The sequence below is a fragment of the Linepithema humile genome, chromosome 6, assembly GCF_040581485.1.
Source record: "Linepithema humile isolate Giens D197 chromosome 6, Lhum_UNIL_v1.0, whole genome shotgun sequence".
Classification (NCBI taxonomy): domain Eukaryota; kingdom Metazoa; phylum Arthropoda; class Insecta; order Hymenoptera; family Formicidae; genus Linepithema; species Linepithema humile.
In genome coordinates, this window is record NC_090133.1 from 1,259,679 (window position 1) to 1,276,348 (window position 16,670).

Genomic DNA, 16,670 nt, shown 5'->3' on the forward strand with positions numbered 1-16,670 from the left:
TCTAATTTTGAGGATTACTCCTCAATTCTAATCCATAATCTATTTGAAACGGGTTTCACATACTGAATAATAAATTATATATATGCACATAAGTATATGTGACACATGAGATTGCGCGCGAGTAGTGGCGCGCACTAACAATAAGTCGATTCGAATCGGTGTCTTTATCACCTATCGACGATTTGTGCGGCGGTACCGCTTGCGGTACTCGCAAAGTGAAAGCAAGCCCCGATCGTGGAGCGGATCGTGCGAGGGCCTGCAACACGGACCCAGGACCCATGCAGTCAGTCCGAGGCGAGCTGGGAGTTGGCATGTCGAGTACTGTGCACCGCGAGTTGTCAACGTGTTGAGCATCCTTAAATCGAGCCCGGGATAACGTTCCTCGCGATCCGGTAAGTAGATTTGCCAATTTGACATTGACAACCAATAGATATTTCTCCGCGTTATTCTTATTAATTCTGCGTTACGTGACAATATAAGTGCGGCAATTTTTTTACCTTATAAAATATATATTTAAAATTTTAAAAGTTAATGAGGTTAAGTGACATTTTAAACAATTCTCCCTTCGTTCTTCGTCTTGGGTCAATCCAATAAGATAGAGTTGTATTTCAGTCAATTTGGTTTATAAAATGATTCATGTTTATAAAATCAACATTGTGGCAAAAGTTTAGTGTAGAAATTAATTTGGGAGATTATTTAAAAAAATTTATATTCTACGTTTGATAGAATTAAAGAATTAACGATGCACGTATCATACTTTTATATCTTACTCATTAAAGTATTTTATTTTTTAATAACGTAAATTATATAATTTTATGTGAAAGTTAATTAAATTTTATTGAGAAAAGACTCTCATGCCGTAAAGATTATGATGTCGACAACTTATTATGAAAATTTTTACTTTTTTATTATCAACACAAGATTAATATCAGAAATGGCGGTAAAATAATATGATTTTTTTTCTATCATTCAAAAAAAAAATAGAAATTGAAAGCATTTATATCACACAAGCAAGTATATGATGAGAGAAAATTTCAGTGATTTAAATCAGTGTCGTGTCAGACATATATAATAAACTACTCAATAGTTTAAAATTATTAATTAAATAATAGACGATTCCATACAATAACATAATATGTGCTTTTTATTTATAATCTGTGATAATATAAATTTTGGAGATTTGATTGGATTACGCAAATTATAATGATCTTTAAATAGTTATTATATTTTACTATTATCGCACATTTCATTCAACATGAGAAATTATACGAGAATAAACAAACGTGCGATGATTAAAGCGACCGATGAATAAAGAATTGTGTCACTTTCATATAGACTGAATACGAGAGAAAGCGCGACTTCGCGAGAGAGTATTCATCCGTATCTGCGCTTAATTTATAGGAAGAGAGATGATGCGACGAAATTTTCCATCTTAATCCAGTCAGAGACTGGAAATATATCAGATTAAATTTCTTCTTGCTCTTTCATAAACTTTCGACACTAAAAAAAATTGCTGGTGAGACCGTTACTGGTTTAACCCATTTTTCTAAAAATTCAAAGAAAAAAATTTATATCTAACTTTTTTGATCGTAAGATTAATTTTTTCTGTTCATTATTATTTCGATAATTATTTATGAACGGCCGAGCACCGTAAATAGACGAGTGAATGTCATCCTCGTCTCACGATAGGCTTGGGAATTCAGTTGCATCCGACGCGATATGCATAAAGATGAATAAGCTTGTGCTAGCAACAACAAAAGTACTTGAAGCGAAATTTTGAACGCGATTTACTTTCAACCTTTAATCGAGACTCGAGACGAATTAACTAATCGCCTTGATTGAAAAAAACTTATATTTTATAATCTGAGACTAGGATTTAATTATGATATTTCTTCGGTATTTTTTTTAATAATGTTATGCACATTGATTAAATCAAAATTTATTGTTTATCGATTTCTTTAATAAAAATGTAGCGAGTGTTGAATAATCAAACGAAAAGAATTTTTGCTGTCAATAGTCATCCTTAAAGATAAAAAATTATCAAAGACGCTCACTTTGAATGATCGCAAAAAATTATTCCTTATTGATTAATTGATAATTTTTTTTGCTATAAGTATAATAGAAATATATTAATAATTTTTCGCGATTATCATCGAGATCTGATCTCGAGAGAAGATCATGGACACCCTGTATATCTTAGCCGTAAAACTGAACGAGATTCAAGTGAAAGTGTATAACTGTTTGTACCGTCTATACGTTCCCTACGGCATCCTTGCGCCGGCTCTTGTGCTTTGATGTAATTGGGATATCGCTTACATTGCGTTACATTACGTGCTCGGTACACTTAATATATGCTTAAAAAAGCGAGAGTTACTATATTTCTGTTAGCATATTTAAAACAACTTTCGCTTGAATCTGATATATAAAAATTTCATTCAAATTATACAATAATTGAATCATTAAATATTTAATATTTATATATTAAATTATTATTTCGCATATTATTTTCCGCTGTCATTACCATAAACAGCGTAAACAACTTACAATTGCATCATCATTTACAATTTCCAAATATGACAAGTAGCAATAAATTATTTTCACGCGATTTATTTATAATAATAATTTAAGACGGTCCTATCATATGCACATACTACTTGCTCTTGATTCTTGCTTTTAACAAATAATATCCAATTTTTCTTATTAAAATATCACGATTTCAAAAGATTAAAATTTATTAGACGCAATTTGTCGATAATCACAATTCTCGATGCATTACGAAAAAGTTGTTCAAACTCCGGCCAGAAGTTGTTCTCGACTTCGTTCGGCTCGCGCTTGTTCGATCGCGGCAGCGTTTCCATTCGGGGCCGAAGCGAGGAGAACGATTGCTAAATGAGCATTCCTGAGAGATCTAAGCTTGCTTTCTAAGCGAGGTCCCCGGTCACGTGCGACGAGACCCGGTTTGCGCGGACACTTCTGATCGCCGACACGTGCACCCGCTTGTCGCTCGTGATTTTAATGTGGTCCACGCGTGCCAGCGTGTGTGCGAGAGCACATTCACCGCTCTCGTTTGCGCATACCTCGATATATCCTTGTCGCAGTCCCGATTCAGTGTAACCGTGATAATGCACCGTGTGATTGACACAAAGTGATTATAGACCGGAGAGACTTTCGCAATTTCGTTGACCCTGAAAGTTGCGCGAAATTTTTTTCACGATCGGAATGGATAAATGCAATAATTGGATTCGATTGCCACTTGTCTTATTCATAAATAATAGCTCGTTAGTCGGAAGTCATGCAATACTTCTTTTAGAAATCAATATAATGTTTCATGCTAATACTTCTTTACACGCGAATGTATAATCTGTAATCTTCCTCACTTTTAAGTGAAACGCAATTTATAATCTTGTTTTATGTCAAATTATATTCCATGCCTTTTTATAGTCTCCAATTTTGCAATTATACTTGCAATAAAACTCTAAAGTTTTGAAAAATAATTTATAATTTTTATGTGTAATCCACATTCGTGGATTTGTAATGATTTTTTATTTCAAACGAAACTCGGTTAATTATTGGAACAAGTGCAATTAGCGAACTGTGACGAGTATTTTCAGCGCGAAAATCTCGCGGGAACAGGAGTGTGTATAAGTGCGTTTATATGTGTGTATGTGTTACGTATACACTTACGCTGCTGGAAAGTAAAATAAACTCCGTGGAACGCGTCGAGAGCTCTTCCGAGTGAAATCGCCAGCTTCCGCTTCCGACTTGCCATCTTTCTTATCTACGGTTTTATCGCGAATCCGCTTCAGACACGCGGCGAGAAAAAAGGAATCTAGGTCGATTGGTTGAGCGCTGCGCGATCAGGAAGCAATTAAGAAATAACCAGCAACGTTGCTTGCTATGAACAGAAAAATTTATAGAACTGTTACTAAATCGTATTCGATTTTATTACGTTTCTTACTTAGCCATTTTTCAATTTTTATCGAACGATATGAGGATTTCCCGCTAGTGAACTAATTTTATGGATGCAAATAAAAAACAAAACTATATTCTTGAATTAATTTTATATAAATTTTAGTAAACCAAATTTTAATTTGAATATTATTGTTTTCAATAACAAAATTGGTTAAAAATTATCATTTTATCTTCTCATAACAAGTAAAATAGTCATAAAGATAACTCGTGGTATTTCTTTGGTCGCCAAATAATAAATAAATAATCGAAGTCGATGCGTAAAATCGCGTGCCAAGAATTCGCATAATGCGTTTAAACACTTTGTCATCCGCGAAAATATACTTGTCCCCGTTTTGCAACTCCGATGCACACGAGGGAGTCAACATAAAACCAACATAGTCGTCGGACTCTCGCATTCGCCTTCTCGCGTCTGTGAGCGATTGCGAGCGATCCTTGTAGATTTCGCAAACGCGCTAGTTTAATGACGGAATCAAATCCGACGTGGTTTTGCGGTAAACTCGGCAATTTCCAAAGCGGATGTCGACTGATTGGACAATCGTTAGAAGCAAGAAAATATTAAAATTTGCGACAGCACTATTACTCTATCGCAAATTTTAATGTCTCCTTATTTCGAGTAACAATAACAATTTAATTGTGCTATATTTTTCAGAATAGGCTGTACTTTTTAATTTGCTGGCGTTTAATATAATCATTTTTAAAATATTTTTATCAACTGTATAATAATTCTGTCGGGACAGTAATTCGAAGTACTCGGCTGCAAGAATGCTCATCGAACTTTTATCTTAAAGCAAGGGGCGGATTATGGGAAATAAATTCACAGGCGATGAATTAGCTGCCTCGGGGAAAGATTATAGATCATCGGAAAGAGTCCCGGATTCCTTTATCTCTCGGCTGAAACCAGTCGAAAGGTCGTGCGATGCAGGATGTCCAATTAAAAACAGCCGTCCTCGGGAAAGTGAAAAATCGCCGCGGCAAAACCAATGAAACTTCACGAACGGCCATGATCCTGCCAGAAAGCGAGGAAGTTAGGGTCAATGTTCACTATATATCAGGACTTGAAAACGCGGATGGATAATGAAATCCTGTCTTCGTTTAATTGCAACTACATTCCAGCAAACAAAATGACTTAACTCGAGTTGGCGAATCGGCGTAGCTGTGTCGATTTTAAAGGAAAATTCATTCTTTTGGCTAAATAACGCGGAAACGTTACGATTATGCAAGTAAGCTCTCGGTAATTGAAGAAAATAATGACTAGAATAAACACCGGCGGCGTTTGTTCTTGGGAAAAAGGAGCAACAATATCTCGCCAGCTGTTCGGTGAAACAACGCGAGAATTCTCGCTAGTTAACCTTTTGCAGCTCCAGTGCGATGGAAGGAAAAGAAGACGACGCGTCGTATGCATGGGAAAATACTTTCCCAAGGATTCTCAGAGTTTGTCCGACCGCGAGATTATAACTAAGCTTGTTTAGAATTATTTCGCTTAGAAAACGCGTATACGCAAGTAGATTGCGCCGTGCTTGCGTCAGACGTGCGTAAATTTGCGTCGGAAATGTCGTCCACGTGGATTTAATTGTCATTGAAAATGTCTCTCTCACAAAGACACGAGAATATCCCGGCCGTAAATTTTAATTGTCTCTTTTTGCTTTAATTAATCTTTATTGCGGAGAAACAGAATAGACAATTTCTGATTTTATGTACGGTGATTTTAACATATATTTCTCTTGTCTTTAAAATACAACAATTTAACAGAAAATCTCCAAATCTCATTATTACACCACGCGTTGGCGAGGTTCATGGCCACTACGACGGTTCAAGCAAATATGCAAATATAATCACGCATGGTGTTGACGGAATCCATTCTGTATCCGAAGACGCGAATATGTTAATACTTTTCAACACTATTTTTTACGCTAAACAGCTGCATCTGATTAACTGGGTTTTCGAACTCAGATTCTCTCTCATTCCGCTTTCGGAATGATCATTTAATGACACCGCGAATTTCTGAAAGAGGAGAAATGATGGTACGAAAACTTGTTAGCACGTGTCAACCGAGTGAGAAACGAGAAGTGATTCGAAAGCGAAGCGAATACCATCGCGACAAATCGGCAAAAGTGATATGTCGACAGCGAAGAATTTCCATTTCGAAGAGTTTACGGAATGTAAAATTCTTCATAATATTGCGCGATTTGGCGCCAAATTTTTATTTATCTCAAATATTTATAACTCATTGTTTATAGATTACGTTTAAAAATTGCCGACAATCAATTACTGATAACTTGCCGAAAAAAAGCGATTAAGCAAATAAATTTTTTCTGTATTTTTTATTAAAAGCGAATTCATCCCTTCTTGGCAAACGCTCAAGTAATAAAGATTATATTAAAAGCGAATTCGACTTTAAACGTATCGACTATAGTTTTAGTCCACGCAAGGAAAATTGATATTCGTCCGAAAATGCAACTGTAGAAATGCATGGGCGGTTATTCTCGGGGGTCCGAACGATGGTCTTGAGGGTCTCGGGCTGGCCATGATCTTGAGAGATCGACCGGGAATACCGTTCTCGCCGTTGATGACCGGTTTTTAACATATTTCGAAGCGGACCCTCGCACCGATCATTACACTTGACCACGAAAACTTATGTTCATGGACGTAATAAATTCATCTAACGCGCCATTCCGACCGGCGCAGTCGTGAATTTTTGTTAAAATAAATTTCGCAATAATTTCATTTTTACGATGCATTATTCTCGACGACGTTCTCTAATTACAAGGATTCTTAATCTCTCGTTTTAAACCTGTTTCGCACAGCTTATTTCTTACATTTAATATATATAATTTTTTTAAGTTAATTTATAATGGATGAATTGTGAGTTAAAGTGAGTCACAGAATATCGCACGATCTTGTTGCTGGAATAATTACAGCAAAAATTTACTTTGCAGAATTATTTTTAGACACACATTCAAAGAATGAGTTTCCTGCGCGTATACCGTTTCTTTCCGCAAGAAAACACATGTCGATCGCAAAAAAGAATCGCGCGCGCGGGAAAAGGTTCACTCGAATGCTCGACCGAGATTTATGCGTGTTGCGGCATAGCATTTTTTTCAGGTCATTACATTCCGCGCACGTGTGCGTGCATATACGATAATAGAAGAGAGTAAGAGAGTTGTAGGGCCACTCCTTTTTACCTTCGCCAAGTCGTAGAATGACTTATCATCATTATCTCGTACACCTTGATTTTCCGCAATAATTATTTTCGGCTGCTTTGTCTCGGCCTTTATTATTTTAATTCCTACTTTACATGCATTTCCAAATCTCACAATTATTTCTGTATTCACATCATTTTTAGTGGAAAAGTAGTATTAACATTATTACTAATCGCTTCTAAAAATCTATCATTCAAATTAAATACGTAAACAAATTATGTATTAAAGATATAAGATGAAACTGTGCTAAATTCATCGTTATCAAATTTCGAAAGAGACAGTAAAAATTACACGGAACACAAATGCCATCACGAATGACGGTTGAGTTGATATCGGTTGATCTCGTAGCAAAAGATCGCTTTGCCAATTGACACGCTGCAATAATCGGCGAACTCTCTCACCCATATGTGCCTCGCAATAACTTGTCGCGCCTCCTATCATTAGCAGGATGGAAGTGTTGCGCTGATGCTTTCCAGTTTCAGTTAGAACTCGCGAAGCCATTATACGACCCGCTGAGATCAGCCGCGGTACGATCGTGAGAGAATATACGGGTGAAAGGAGCGAGCTTGGATTCCGCGATACCGTGTGCTGCTGTCTCGATACTCTGGTTCCTCGATTGCGATTCTGCATCTCCGGCAAAATCGTTTGACTCTGAATCTCGGCATGTCGAACGAATTTTCGACGGAATGTTGCACGTTTTACGATTTATATAAGCAGCAAAAGTAGAATTAAATTTTCATATAAGAAATATATATAAGTTATAAATGAATAAAATAATTAAGAATTAAATTCAACAACACAATTATATTTTTTAATGATTTTTTAGTGAACTTAATAGAATTTCGATTTAATGCTTAATTACAGAGATATATAAAAAGTATATAAAGTTTGAAAAATACGACAAATTATATTCTTCAACATCTTCGCTGAATAGAAATCATCTTTAATTGAGAAAGCTACGATTAAAGAGATGATCGATGATTTCGAGATACCGTGAACAAAGTTTAGCAGTAGTAACGACGCGCATTGTAACGACACGCGACACGCTCTCTGGAATAGAAAACCGCACGCTGTTGCGTTTTCGGGCGGCCGTCTCGTTTCGATCTGATCTGGAATTATAGATTCCAGGCGCGCCTCCAGTTCGGAGACGTCTTTTGCTATTGTTCCAGCCTAAACGATTACCAACACCCACCCGTTCACGTTACATAACGATTTTGTCGGGCGTGTTCTCCGCGCCACGATTGTGCTAACTCTGTTATTGCATTTACCTCACACAGGATGTTTCCCGCGCGAGCTCATGTCTCACAATACTCATGCTCGGCCAGATAGCGATCAGACGAGAAGGAAATTTTTACTTGCGACACTTGATTGCCTCACGCAATCGCGAAACCGCTCTTTTTACTCTTCGCCGGCATCGATTATAGGAAATTATAGGTGATTGACAATGTCAATGTCTTGCATTAATAACTCCTTCGTGTTTTATCAAGAAATTGGCACGCCAAGAAGATTCAAAGATTGAGAAATACGAAAATATAAGTCGTAGAATAACAACAATACTCGTAACAAAGTCGAAATCACATCATTATTTATTCAAATAAGACATAATTAGAATTTAATCAGATAAAAGTTGAAAAAGTAAAGGATATTTTTTTTAAATTTATTAACACTATTTATTAACTATTAATCAAACTTGTAAAATATCTATTCATACTTTTTTTCTATTTTCTATTATATTTTTTTTACGCAACCAAGAATGCTTCTTTCTCTTTCTCTCTCGGCTTTTTTTAAATAAAATAATCTCGCATCTAGAAAATTATCATATTTGTGTCACGTTAATATGAGACTCGAAGGACACTCGGAATGAAGTTAACACTTCGCGCGTGAGAAACCCATGGAAATACTTTCTTAGACTCTGCTACGTACGTGATATAACTACGTTATCACGTCAAATATCATTAAATCCGGATCTGCGTATAACACGCGTATATATTTCTAGTGAAATATTGTCTCCGCAGCAACGGAGACGTAACTATGTAAATGCGAAGATAATTCTCCGCGTAGGAGATTGATAATCAGCAATTCCCGCAAAAGGAAGAGCACGCGCGCGCAAGCGAAATGATCGATCTGTAATGAAGCAGAATCCGCTGGCGGCTTTTTACATAACTGTTCATTGTTAATAGAAAAGAAAAGTCACAGTTTTTTGCTTTTTAAAATAACACGTAACGCGTCGTATTTGTGCGGCTGATGCAACGCGCAATATTTTTTTATCCCTTCGAAGAGATGGCTGGCTGTGCAACTGCAATAATTGCGTAATCGTCTGGGAATCGTCGCTTGATTCTCTCGCGATAGTAGAAAAATTCATTTTGTAGTATACAATAAATATAATAATAATATGAAAGCAATATTATGCGAATTGCCACATCATTCTCATTTAATGTGACACGGCGAGATTCTTTTTACGTTCCTTTCATGTCATCTTATTTATGATTTCAGGTTCGGAGATTCGTGCGTTCGCGTAGGATGAGATCAGACTGAACGCAATGACATCCAGATACTTCGTGTTCGCCGTAGCTCTAGCGCATGGTGAGTGAACTGACGTCATTGCCAACAAATGTAGAGCTTTGAATAAAAATCCCATTTGTCTTAGGATCCGTCCAAATTTTTTATCGCGACGTAAATATATAATAAATCTTGTCGGTCCAAAAATTCAACATGTTTAACAATTTTTATTAATTTGATAAAATCGCTGCGTAAATTACGTATTAGATATCATTAATATTAACCTTGGCTGAAACAATTAATTTTTTTAACGCTTTCAATCCTCAGTGTTTTTCATTTTCTATATGCTTATTATGTAATATGTCTTACACTCATACAATACTTTATACGCATTTATATTTTTTTAAATTGATTCTTAAAGAGATTGAAAACAGATAAGTGTTTTGCGAATTTGTGTGTACCTTTTCAGTTGCGGCGTCCGTCGCTCAAGTCTACGAAAGTCCAGTGGAAGCGCTCGAACCAGCAGCTACGAATGATGACTTTATCACGCAAACTGTCTATGGATTCTTGGACTTCACCACGACGATCGGCAATACGGTGATGGTCTTCAGCCCTCAGAGTGCTCCACCAGGTAGACATCTCCGTAGCTTAAAAATTTTATTGATAAATCTGGCTGATTACGTCAGACACTTTAGAGTACATTAATAATAACAATTGAATTTCTAAAATTATTTTTTAAAGCTTCGCCGGGTAAATTGTCCGCCATTATTGTTAATATAATTGATATATCAAGTTTTTCATTCTCTTGCAAAATACGGCTAAACGACGCCTAAACCAATCATTATTTATATCCCTTTAATTGTTGACTTAAAGTGGCATAAAGTGCTTACCTCACTCAATCATCAATCATCGTTCAATATGGAACTTTACTGAGGTTCCGCACTAGGAATCTAGAGAAAAAAAATTATCGGAGACTGTTGCAACTGATGAAGCGAAAGATCCGCGATTGGTTCTAATCGTGAGGTGTCGTAATGATATTTTTTGTGTTATGAATGATGACAGGAATTACTCTCTAAACGCAATCGACACTTTTTTATTACGCCATGCCATGTTTCGATCCTTCGAGCAGCGAACAGGACCTTGAATTGCTGAAGAGTTCTGTATGCGCGCCGAGCCTTGACGGGGGGCATCTTGGAGCCTAATCTCCTTAGCATATCGCCGTCTGCGTACAGATCATGCTCATTGTTCACTCGTCATGGCTCCCTTGTCATCTCCTCTCCTTGACTTTTTAAACCACCCACTCAGTGTAAGGCTGTTCTCCTTTGCTTCCTCTTGTATTCTAAACGAACATGCATATATATAGGTCTTAAAGTCACAAGAGATTTACCAGGAGCGCTAAAAATGTTGATCCTCTCTTGAAAATAAAACTGAAATAACATAGCAATCGATAAAAACAATATAACAATCGATAAATATAGTTTAAATTTAATTAGACAGTAATCTTCCATATATTTTGAATTTTTTTCTCTCTAAAGCATAAAGAGTTCGACTAGAGACCTTCGGCGCGGGTGTTGGCCGTCAGCACATGCTTTTTTACTCTCACATATTCGATTCGGCCTCGTGAAGCTGCAATTTTTATTCACGACAGTGGTCGGGTATGCAAATACGTCGTTTGTTTCCAGAGGGGGATACCGGGAAGAAAACCACGTCCTCCACGCCGGCGATTCACACAAAGCCGACGACGGAGAAGAAGAATGTTCCCGACATCCAGCCCAGCAAGACCCACAAGGCCGAGGCTCAGGGCGGCGAGACGAAGAAGCAGATTAAGGGGACGAAGATCGTTGTGAATTCCGTGGTCGAGCAGAACGTGGCGAACCCGTCCGAGAACGCCGCGCCGAAACCTACAAAGAGCCAGGTGTGAGAATCATATTTATATTTTAGTTATTATAATTAAAATTTTTTAAGAATTGAATTATTACAATATCTCTCGACACATTATAATATTTATTAATAGAATTTTCCCGAATAAAAGGCAATAAATATATAACAGAATTTATAAAATAGGATATTTGAAGTCTTTCGTAATTATATTCGTAATAGTAAAAACTGTTGAAATTAAATAAAGATTTTGCGATGGAGTGAACATGATGGCATGATTCTTTAGGAGCCAAATAAGCAGGTGACAACGAAGACACCCATATTGTCCTCGGTCGTTGAGATACGCGCCAAGGATGAGACTCCAGGTGTGAAAAACAATCTCGCCGAACCGGAATATGATTTTCTTTCGAAGCAGCCGACGGAAGTGATCGACGAAACCTACAAGGTTCGTAAAATCTATAAAAAAATAACTAAAACTACAAAAATAAATAATTCTAGTGTATTTATTTTCCTTTTATTCCCAAATCGTGAATGGCATTCAAAAATGTTCCCTATTTTTTGCGGAGTAATCTATAATTGAGATATATGATTCATTTAAACGGAAATGTGTGGCATTAGCTCGTTCAGAATGCAGTCGTAGAAATGATTTTGTAGTCGTAAAATTCAAATATCCAGTTTGTACAAACGGCATTGATCTTCACGAGCGACAGTCGCAAATATGAAAATCGAGAACCTGGTTTCGATTCCGCTATTTGTCGCCAAACCGGATCGCTTCATTAACGATATCTAATGTCGTATGCGCCGAAACGAGTTTCGCTGATCGACGGAATGTCGCGTTTTAGCCGGACACCCGATGGAAAAATGGGTTATCCGGTTAGCTAGACGAGAAGGTCGCCGTGAAAATCGTTCTTCGTTTTGCTGTGAAATTGCGCAACCATCGCATCCACAACCGACTTTCACGATAACTCTCGCGCAAAACTACCGCGAAATTATTCGGTATAATTGCGTTAGCGTAATTTTCCGCGTGCCGTAATCGATTTTCTAGCCGATCCTTTCCACCTGCCCCTCTTACTCGTCCCTCGACGGCGGCGATCAGCGTGAAAGTCCGTTCCGATCGTGCCGATAAATCCGTTTCACCCGCAGAGCGTGCCGAACACGGAACTTTTCCAACGTTATTGCGTTGGAAAATATTGAAGATTGAGGAAATTCAAAACCAACATTCCGGAATTTTTTTTCAACTTTTTTTTAGCACGTACTATTTTCTTTTACTGTTAATATTATCAGTTCTAATTATAAATTATAATGTCATTAATTATGTATTTTGTGTACATAATTATTATCACAATAAGCTTCTTCATAAAGCAGTTTTTTAAATATAATTCGAAAATCTTGCTATATTTATGACTTTCATCAAATTCTCTATCTATTTTCTGTTAAAGTATATTTTTGAATCCATTTTCTCCTAGTTTTATTAAATCGCGGGTTAAAATTATTGTTAAAATTATTAACGAAATTATTACTGCAACACCTTTTTTAATTGTCATCTTGATCCTGAACAGCTGATAAATCTGCGACCCTCGTCGAAGGCTAGCAAGCCGCGTGCCACCCCACGAAGAGACAAGGAGAACCCGACCGGCCTGGTGACCAAACTCGGCGGTACCATCGTGAAGGACGGCCTCACGACTGTGCACGAGACCAGCGTGATCGGCACTTACATCAACGGCAAGTACGCCCAGGTGCTGCAGAGCTCGTCCAGAATTTTGACGGTGCCGGCTGCGCCGGTGGCCGACGGTAAGATCCGACCGTCCAGCACACAGCGGATCCTGAAGACCATCGGCCCGCAGCATGGCAAGCACAAGCTCCAGCTGGAGCCCACCCCGACCTATCAGCAAGACGAATCCTCGCTGCCGCTGGAAGGTCTCTTCAGTGCGTCATCTGGTGAGCATTTCATCTGCGATAAATCTTAAGCAATCTCGAGATTTTATTATGAGTGATGAATTTATAACAAATATAAATTTTATAATTTCTTGAGAAATATGTTCTTTAATCTAGATCTATCGAAGAAGTTGAATATGAAGCTTGTGTTTAACGAGGAATTTTTTAATTAGGCGCTCAGGTGCGAACGACGCGAAGACACTCGGCCCCGAATAATCCGCCGAGACCGAAGTTCCGGAACAAAATCGCCGACGATTATGATAACAGCGAACCGCAGCAAACGAGAGGAAGTAAAAATCGCTCGACGACGACACGACCGAATTTTAAGTGAGTATCCCTAAAAGAAACGGCAATTAGAAGAATTAATCACTAATTAATTTATAAGAACAACCATTAATTTTATCACGATGTTCTCTTGCACAAAATAAAAAATGCGATAGAATGATTCGATGCAAAATAAACTTTTCGTTTCATCTTCACCGAGAATAGCCACGTTTTCTCTTCAGGAATCGTCCTGCGACCACCACCACCACAGAAACACCAATTAGCCGCCGCCGCAGTGGTTTCCGGCCAAGCAGTCAGTTCATCAGCACGCCCTCGAAACAGTCGACGAAGCCGAAGAGCAATGACCAGCAACCATTGCCTACGGCGAGTCTCCCGGTGCCGAAAGTGAAACTGCCGCGGACGCAAGGTCGCTGGTCGTATAAAACCACGCCGAAGCCGCGGGTCGTGATTCGCAAGCAGGTAGACGAGGAAGATCTGCGAGCGTCGACGACCGAGGCGAGCACAACTGAGTCGTCCTTCGTGACAATCTTGGACGAGCAAGGCAAGACATTAGTGTCGACGGCCAACGCTGCTTTGACCTCACCCGGCGTCGTTAACGTCGCTCAGAGGAAGGAGCTATCTTTGACAGAGGACGAATTGGATCCCAGTGAGAGCGAAGACATCGCCAGTGTCAGCGTGCAGGATCAACAGCAGCACGCCGAAGAACAAATCCTGCCGGCGGAAACGCTCAATGTGGAAATCTCCACAGCGGCGGATCTCGACAACATCTACTTCGAGATTGCTACTATCAAATCGCCTTATACCTTCCAAGTAAACTCTTTTAACTTTATTTGAATAGTTCATTTATTTGTTAAATATAAAAATATTTCTTTCTTTTTTTTTAGGTAGGAACAATGCGAAACACCCGCTACATCACGGTGACTTCCACCATAAAGAAAACCTTTGCGACGGCCGAGCCGAGCAGCTCGATCTCGCCCACCGAACCGCTGACGGAGAATATTCTGGCAAACACCGCGGCCGCTTACGAGTCGACTCTGCCGCTCGACTCGTCCGTCGCGACGCTACCAGCGATATCCCTGGATGCCGCCCAGGCGACGCCACCGTTGGAGACGCTGACGGAGACGTTCTCGACGACGCAGACGCTGCTGAAGACGCATCTCTTGCCGGTGATCTACGCCGGCAACAGCACCACCCGGTTGACCTTAGTGCAGACGTACAACATCGCCCGAGTAGTAACGGCGACGAAGACGCTACCGCCGATGGAGATTTATCAATTTATCCCGAGCAAGACACTGAACGAGTTCAACTCGAAGCTCGACGAGGCCGGCAGTGAGCTGCACCTCGAGCTCGATTTCGGGGACGACGATCGCGACGACGAAGACGTGCCCAAGAGGGTGGTGGTCCCCAGCAACGATCCGGATTCCGACTTGGATATCTTCAAGTCGGTGTCGCCGTCCAAAGTCAAGAACGATGCTGCGACCAGCAGCAGCGCCGAGTCTCAGATCACGCCTGAACAGGCGCAGCAATTGGCTTTACTGAAATATTTCGGCCAACCGCAGCCGCAAGTCATCACCACGTCCAGACCGGTGATCACCCTGGAGACGCTATACGAGTCGCATGTAATTCCCGTGGTGAACTCAGGAAATACCATCTATTCAACGCTGTCCAGGCCGGTCGGCACCGTGCCCAGGTCAGTATTTGGTGTTACGTTTGACAAATTAACGAGAAGTAATGTTCTTTGAATAAATATGAAAATTAATTACATTCACTGCGTTATAAAATTTAAATTAAATATCTAAAAAATTTTAAGTTTTTTACATTTATTTATTTTACTTAGGACGTCCTACGAGTTCGGCACGTCCACCCTGAGTCCAGTGCTGCAGCCACAAGTGCCGCAGGTGCCGCAGCTACCGCTGTTCCCGCAGCAGCCGCACTTCACGGTGACGAGTGCGCCTCTGGTCACCCAGACTCTCGCAACTCTGTCCGAGTCGCGGGTGCTGAAGCTTACCTTCGGCGCCAAAACCGCTTACACCACTCTCTTCTCCACAAAGGTCGTGCCCACGCAGCTGACCACCTACGTTACCAACACGGTGCCGGTGCAGCCGACGGTTCCGGCGTACCCTGGTTATTATCCGGCGCCCTACCCGGCGCCCTACCCCTTCGTCGGTTAGATTCCGATCTGACCCACACCCCCTTCGCGATCCACTTCGATTGCGATCGATTGCCAGATAAGCTCTCTGAGCTAAATTTTAGATTTTAATCTTGATAAAACTTGTAAGAGCAACTTTTCTAATTAACGATATGATTCTAAATGCAAACGATGTGATTTTGTTTATTTAATGACTGCAATAAGTTTTTCTTGCTAATTTTTTTATATAAATGCATTACGTTTTTGCAATATATCGTGAAAATGAGACACTTAATAAAATTTTAATCGAAGAAAACAATATTTATGAGCATTTCATAATTCTATTATACGTACGTAATTTAAAACATTAAAATAATTTAATATTAAGTAAATATAGTTGTTGAGGAAGAATTCATACTATATACTTATAAAATTTCGAATCAAAACATGGTCTTTTGAGAATTTTGGTATAATTATTTATATAGAATTAAACTAAAGGTATATAGCGGCGCTTCAAATTTATAATACTTTGCAAACGCATGTTGCTGCAAGTAAAAAGAATGCAAACCGAGATTATATATTCAATGAAAAAAAACTGCAAAGATGCAGCACTGAATTATACGATCTAATGAAGCGGCGGCGATGATCGTAATCGGACGGGAATTATTGTAAATAAATTATTGATTATAATATTGTATATCGTATATTATATGTATATTATGTATTTTGTAAATAAATAAGATAAAAACATAAACTTTTACAGTGTTTTAACA

General features: G+C 38.9%; 1 protein-coding gene across 1 annotated transcript; it reads left to right on the forward strand.

Annotated features, from left to right (window-relative positions):
• Positions 1 to 238: 238 nt before the first annotated feature.
• Positions 239 to 16,651, forward strand: LOC105673272 (proteoglycan 4). Its single transcript, XM_012368795.2, has 10 exons — positions 239 to 392; positions 9,666 to 9,755; positions 10,141 to 10,302; positions 11,354 to 11,586; positions 11,836 to 11,994; positions 13,109 to 13,487; positions 13,658 to 13,811; positions 13,991 to 14,579; positions 14,654 to 15,459; positions 15,607 to 16,651. The coding sequence occupies exons 2-10, from the start codon at positions 9,713 to 9,715 to the stop codon at positions 15,938 to 15,940; spliced, it is 2,859 nt and encodes a 952-aa protein (XP_012224218.2). The 5' UTR covers positions 239 to 392; positions 9,666 to 9,712; the 3' UTR covers positions 15,941 to 16,651.
• Positions 16,652 to 16,670: the final 19 nt, after the last annotated feature.